At 42.5% G+C, this 7154-nt stretch overlaps 1 protein-coding gene across 1 annotated transcript; it reads right to left on the minus strand.

Moving 5' to 3' along the window:
* Nucleotide 1: 1 nt before the first annotated feature.
* On the minus strand, nt 2-5289 carry mrpl45 (mitochondrial ribosomal protein L45). The gene is made up of 8 exons (XM_088906064.1): nt 5222-5289; nt 4396-4588; nt 3661-3778; nt 3174-3272; nt 2189-2237; nt 1499-1648; nt 819-992; nt 2-374 (listed from the first exon to the last, which is right to left on the minus strand). Exons 1-8 carry the CDS (start codon nt 5282-5284, stop codon nt 276-278), a joined length of 945 nt encoding a protein of 314 aa, XP_088762190.1. The 5' UTR covers nt 5285-5289; the 3' UTR covers nt 2-275.
* Nucleotides 5290-7154: the final 1865 nt, after the last annotated feature.

A 7154-nucleotide genomic window follows, 5' to 3' on the forward strand; every position in this document is an offset into this window, starting at 1 on the left:
ATTTCTAGGCAATAAGAGTATTTATTTTACCAATGGACACACAATCATAACAAAAACATGGTTTGTCCTGTACATTGTTTACTAGAGGGAGCTTCAAGTCACGAGGCATGAAGACCACACAGGCATGTAAAGAAAAAGACAGTATTTGTGATGCCTCTTTTAATCCAGTCTCTGTATCCAGAACACTTGATGTAAGGTCCTGAGACTTTCTGTCCTGTGCCTACGTACCCCTTTTGAGGGTGTGCATTGTTTAGACAAAGAGTTGTGTGTGAGAGCTATTTGTGCCACTGGACTTGTTTGGGCTTGGGGACTTCATAATGCATCTCTTCAAACTCCTGCCAAGGCTTCAGCTCAGGGCCTGGAATTATAATGGTCTGAAAAACAAAATAAACCAGTGACACACAGTTAACCAGTCTTGCTGAAAACCAAATTTGTCAGATTGCAAGAAAAGCTGTAGAGCACCTTATCAGAACAGTGTGACCCAGAACCTAAACCATGCAACAGTATTAAAGTTTTTTTAAGAATTTCCAAAAGTACACTAAAATGTCAGTAGCATGAGAGGAGCAACACTGGAAAAAACAGCCCCCACAGTTTCCCGCTCTCCCTATGTGAACAGTCGGTCATAGGAACAAGATCATTTTGACGACTGACGACCTCTCCAAGAAATCAGAGGAAGCGAAAACAACAATACTACCAGAAAACAGATGTTCTGTAAGAGAGCAGGGGAACTTTGGAGATGAGCACCGATACAGCAAACAGAGTATGAATGGCATGGTGCTCCACAGTGCTGTGGGTTCTGGAGGCGGGCAGCAGGTTACCTTCACAATGGGCTCTTTAGGTGGCGCCCAGGCGGGGACAATCTTGCCGTGCATCCGCCAGCGGCTGTAAGGATTAACCAGGTGGCGCTCAAAAACCACGTACTCGAGCACATCACGCGGATCTGTCTCGTTGCCCAGCATCAAGCGCCCAAAACGGTCATAGATAGCCAGCGTCTAATGCAGAGTGAGGAATCGACAGGGGAGAGGGAAGGAGAGACAGTAAGAACAGGAAGAAAAGGGCTTGAAGTGGTCAAAATACAACAATTACATTGACTCCATACTGTCCAAAGCTAAGTTAAGTAATCTCCCTGCATCACAAATACAGCAATCAAAATAATGAGTTTCTGCAGGTTGCACAAAAAGTAAAAAGACAAAAAAAAAGTGTAAATTGTTGTCCCCTTGTGGGCAGAGAGGAAGTACCAGTTTCTTAAGGTCCACGTTCCCTTGTTTTATAAACGTCTTCAGTTAATTGTTAAAGATGACTAATTTCAACTGTAAATAACTGTTTAAGAAATGAAGATCTAGGTTATACTGAAAAGTAGTACACTGCAACCCTCCAGAAGCGGGATTAGACCCCTGCTCCAGAGCGAACAGGCTGCTGACTTCATAGTAAAACAGCAAAGACTTTGACTCCCAGACTGAAACTGGAGATCTGCACGACAACACGCAGAGTTACTCACCTGCCTGGAGTGCATCCGTAGCGTCACCTGGCCGTACAGGTTGCCCTTACTGACCATATGTGGACAGCGCACATGCACCACTCTGGGTGGCTCCAAGGACTCTACAAAACTCCACCGCAGCGTTTTGTAGCGATTGCCTCGAACCATCTCCTGCAGAGACAATGGAGATCACAGTGCCAGGCTCAGTGTCATGGTCTGCTTGCCACGGGGCACAGCAGCACAGCACCCTGTTCTTAGCACATACTGGGCACAATACCCCCACATACTCTTGAAACCAAGACCATGCAGGCGTTCTATCTTCACATTAGGAATACACAGACTATCACTTTAACGCTACTTTTTAGATAAAATCAACAAATTGTCAGTGTAAGATGTCTTTCCTGTGACTCTACGTGTGCACGAAAGCTGTACAAACAAGTCCCAATACTCACATCAGAGGCTAAAATTAGCTTTTTACTGACATTTAACACAGTTATATAGAAGCATGCACCATTGTAAATGCTAATACCACACAATGCCTAGAAAAACTATAAATATATCACTAGTTCATTCCAACTATTCTTGTACTATCACTGCTAGTGTAAGAAAGAAATCTTAGTCACTCAGGTCTTTCAAGAAGAAAAACAACGGTACAGTAAAGGGTCTAGTAATATTCACTAAATTTGTGCAGAAGGAAAGCAGAAAACTCACAGGGTAGCAACGTTCTGTGACCAAGCTGTGAAGTTTCTCCTTGTTGAAACTAAAACAAAGAAGGAAACTGACATCAGCCCAAAGCTGCATTCTTTAATCAGACAATGCCTATCAATCCTGATCTAATGCCCCTTGACTGCAGACTCTATCCTAAGAGTTCCAACCTTCCAGAGTAACATCTCACACACTGTTGCACCCTACAGGGTTTTTGTATCCAGCATCGTATTCTGGTGTGTCTTTCCTTTACTGTGAATTTCACATAACCTGTTCAGCAGTACAGCAGATTAGGGAGCTGGGGGACAGTGGGGAGGCACTGTAGCCTGTATCTCTATATCTCCCACAAAATACAGTAAAAGATTTACAAGTGCTGCTTCACAAAAGCAAAAACCAGCAGCTTTCCAGAAATCTGTTATTGAGTTTTGTTATGTTTTTTTAGGTTATGTTTCTCTTTATTATTACTATTTTGAGTATATTGGATGCTGTTCTGATGAACACCAGAAAAGCCACAAATGATAGGAGGTCATTCAGCCCACCATGCTCATTAAGTTTGTCTCTAATCCCTTACATAGTATTAGTTGAGGGAAACATTCCCAATACATACAGAATCCCCTTTAAATCCCCAGGAAAGATATACGTGTCTATACAGACTGGAGCACCTGGTGAAAACCTACATGAACACAGGAGAACATTCAAACTTGATATGAGTGCTCAAATCATAGACTTAGCTCAGGACTGTGGAGCTTTAAAATAGTAGTGCAAACCTCAATGCTGTCCGAACTAATCTGTACTTACATTGAGTATCAGGAAGCAAGCCACAAAGGAACAAGCAGAGGCTATTACCACACTGAGAAGAGGAAAATGTACAACATCTCATCTGTTGAAGAAGGCTCAGCTGTTTCTAATCTGGACTTAGTCTGGAGGAGAATTATAAACCTGGCTGTAGTTAGTACAAGCCGCAGGCCTAAGAGGAGAAAGGAGATCTTACTTCACAAGACTGACATGAGCTTCAATAAATATCTCTTGGGCTCTAGCTGGGAAATCCTTTGTGTTGAAATCAGGATCATGTTCCTTGACTTTACGGATCCTTTAGAAAAAAAATAAAAATAAAGACTTCAGACTAAAATAACCAAGTGAATAACCATAAAACAGCCTTTTTGTCTTGTAGTAAGAGATCTTACAAGGTGCTACTTTACTATAATAAGAACAAAAATGACATTCTGACCCATGATTCATTGCTGAGCAATCAATGCTGCATTCCTTCTCAGGAAGTTAAAAATACAGTTACCTGTAGGTAACTTTATTTATATTTACAAGCTTTTTAAATGTATTAAAAATATAAACCTTTTGGACATTTATCAGTCTGATGTTTAAGTACTAATATGAATATATCCCCTGTTGTTCAGCATGATCTGTTAGGAGCTGTAATGGGAGAATGCAGGAGACAGAGAATACGGAGGAGAAATCAATCTCACGCCAGCTGGGAGGCAGCGGTCTGCTTTATCTGTTCTGTCCTCTGCTTCAAACCCTCTCTGGACAGAGAGGACAGCCGAGCGTCTCCCTCAGGAGGGATGTAAGGGTCAAATATCCCCGCTAGAAAGAGAGGGAGACAGCCGTGTTACAGTACATCCATAAGGTTATGAAACAGCCAGCAATATCCTGTGCTGTGGCTTAAAGCTCCAGAGCACATTATGTGAACTTCTTGAGTAAGAACAAACAGCTGATGTGAACACATTTACAGGGCTGTTTCTAGTGTTATTCTAGCATTACAGACATTTTCGGAGTCAAAGCTTTTGTTATTCCACTAAGTCCTATATGACTCTCACCCCTTTGATCACAGACAGCAAATGTGTGATGCTGCTAAAAAAAAATTCTGTTAAATGTTTAACCAAAACTGGTTGACTCAAGTTTAAGAGAAATAGCCATTATTAATCTGATTTAGTACCATAACCATTTAGAAGAAGAAACATTTTTTCATACAATACATTAAAATGTTAGTACGGCATACAGCTCAGTCCAACATGGAATCATTTAGAACTGTTGCTGCATTGTGGAAGCTGGACAAGGCACTTCAATCCAATAGATACTAACAACCACAAGAGCAAGAGAGCTCAAATGGTGTCCTTGTTTGTAAGCATTCACACGCTCTTAACATCCAGGAAGAACAAGACTTGCTGGAGGGAGCAGCCTGCTGGCCACGTCTGCCCCACCTGTGCAGGCGACGTTGATGGACCTCTCTATGTACTCCTGCCTGACCACCAGCCCTGCTGCTCGGGCCTGCTCCTCCTGCGTCCTCTTCTTGACCCCCACGGCAGGAGGGATGAAGTAGCGCTTCTTGTTCCGCACTGTGATCAGAGTCGGAAGGTGACACTGCTTGACTGGGTCCAACAGCGCCTCCGCACGCTGAAGAGGAGGAAACACGCAAGATAATACACCTGTGTTCTAAAAAAAATACTGTTCCCTTCACTCGAGGACAGCTAGACCCAAGTCCTTGACTTTTTCAACAACTGATCAAGCACTGGAAGACAGGGCTGCAATGTGGGTGACTGTCCTTCCTGAATGTCATCACATCACCTCAATATCACATCAAAGTGAAGAGATGTCTCCGACCCCAAAAGCGGCCTATATGTGCAGCGACATCCAAAATACAGGTCTTTAATCACCCTTTTAACTCAACGTGTTGAGAGGCATGCAGGGATGTCAAAAGAGTAAAACCATTTATAATACACATGCGAAGCACCGGGAACCACACGTAACTGCTCTGCTATTCACTCAGCAACCCCAAAAGCGCCCATTTTCGATTTAGCAAATTGGTAAAAATGTACCCCTCGGCGAGTACAAGTAAAACATCTCTATAGTCGGAACCTGCTTCCAAATAAAACTTGAAATTAAATCTGATTCTTAACGGGTCGGTCTAATAAACCGAGGAATACAACGTTAACTTCCTACATATCGGTTAACTAAACATTACTTTAGTTAGTTTATAGTTTCTAACAGGTTTTACGACAGACTGCCTGCTATGTGAAAGGAACCTACTTGCACATTCCCACCCAACGGGCGCCGAAGAGACAACAGCACCCGACTCATGGAGGCAGCCATCTTGACAGCGCTGTGGAATTGTGGGATTAACGACAAGCCGGAGAGGGTGGGCGGGCATTACTGGGGAGCCAGCGACTGTGATTGTACGAGATGGACGGATATACTCTTAACGTAGTGCAGCATGCCGACACCTTTCTGTAACTTGGTCTCTTTTTTTCCTTTCCCGCTTTGCATATGCTTCTCTTTCATTGGATGTCACTAACCCTATATATGTTATTAATGATTTTGATAAAGCACTTTATAACTTAATTTGGAAAAACAAACGCCATTATATAAGGTTATCTAATTCAACCTAGGAATCAAGGTGAATTGAATATCTTACATTTGTATACCTCTAATATTATCTTTAAAATTAATTGAATTAGAAATTATACTACAAACAAAAATAATATATGGACTTTGATTGCCAAGTTGGTTTTGCAATATAGGTGATCTTTGTTTAAATGTAATTTTGATATTAATAGAATTCCCCTTAAATTATCTAAATTCCCCTATCATCTAACTTTCATAATCAAGTTTTATGATGTTGGAATTAAATATATATGTTTCTTCTGATTTCTCAGATAATTTATTTTTGGATGGAGTGGATATAAAAGAAAAAAAATCTGCAGTGATGACATGGATTTCCAGCACTCCTTTTTCATCAACAGAGGATACCCCACCCATGTCATTGACAGGGCCCTCATCCGAGCCAAAAACAGCCCCCAGACCATCAACTCGATCGGGAACTCCCGGCCTAATAACTGCATTTCTTTGGTGCTTCCCTTCCACCCTAACACATTTTCTATCCCCAGGACCGTTAACGACAACTTTTCCATCCTACAGGTTGATCCCTCCACTGGGGCCCTCTTTCCTAACCTCTCCATCATCTCATATCGCTGACCACCTAATCTGCGTAACCTTCTTGTTCTCAGCTCCCTTGACCGCCCTCAGCAACCATCCACACCAGGCACTTTCCCTTGCAACAGAGCTCGCTGTATCACCTGCAAGTACATATCTAACACCACACTCATTCAAGGCCCCTCAGGACAATTCCGGATCACCCAAGGCGACCTCTTGTACCTCCAGCAACCTCATTTATGGTATCTCTTGCAGGAAATGCCCAGTGATCTACATTGGGGAAACCGGAAGGAGACTAGGAGACCACTTCAGAGAACATGTCAGGGCTATGAGGATGAAAGATTTCTCCAAGCCCATAGTTTCTCACCTCAGACAGCCATGATCACACTGATCTCTCCATCTGCTTTCTCAAAGAAGGGTTTCTCAACTCCCATAGTAGAAAGACATCAGAACCAAAAATTATCCTGAAACTTGGTTCACACCTTCCCCCTTCTCTCAATGACAGTCTTGTTTTCATGTAATCTTTTCTATTCACATGCAGGTTTTGAGTGCACACCTCTCTTCACCTCTCTCCACTTCCCACCACCTGAGTGGCCTCTCTGCCTCTCCCCTGCTCCCAGTGGAGGATGTCCTCCATTCTCTCAGCTTTTGTTCTCCTATGCTATTTAATCTTTGCTGTCTGCCATTTCTTTCTCACACCTGAAAAAGGCTTTCTTTCTTCTCTTTTCAGCGTGGAATAAACCTATTACTTGTTCCTTTGCAGCCTACACATGCTGACGCAGCTACCCCCCTGAACTGCAATAATAATTATATTAGCAAAGGAACAAGTAATAGGTTTATTCCATGCTGAAAAAAAAGAAGAAAGAGAACACAACGTTTCGGCCGAAGGCTCCACGGCCGAAATGTTGTGTTCTCTTTCTTCTTTTTTTCAGCATGGAATAAACCTATTACTTGTTCCTTTGCGGCCTACGCATGCTGACGCAGCTACCCACCTGAATAATTATATTAGGACTTGCAATTTATATTTTAT

This window comes from Atractosteus spatula, chromosome 26 (assembly GCF_055471065.1).
Source record: "Atractosteus spatula isolate fAtrSpa1 chromosome 26, fAtrSpa1.hap1, whole genome shotgun sequence".
Taxonomy (NCBI): domain Eukaryota; kingdom Metazoa; phylum Chordata; class Actinopteri; order Semionotiformes; family Lepisosteidae; genus Atractosteus; species Atractosteus spatula.

Bases quoted from the DNA above. Each gene is read 5' to 3' on its own strand.
- mrpl45 (XM_088906064.1), bottom strand. From the start codon at position 5,284: ATGGCTGCCTCCATGAGTCGGGTGCTGTTGTCTCTTCGGCGCCCGTTG. The intron at 4,589-5,221 runs GTAGGTTCCTTT...CCTCCTCTTCAG, and splicing joins CGTTGGGTGGGAATGTGCAA to CGTGCGGAGGCGCTGTTGGA. The intron at 3,779-4,395 runs GTGGGGCAGACG...CTCTCTTTCTAG, and splicing joins CATCAACGTCGCCTGCACAG to CGGGGATATTTGACCCTTAC.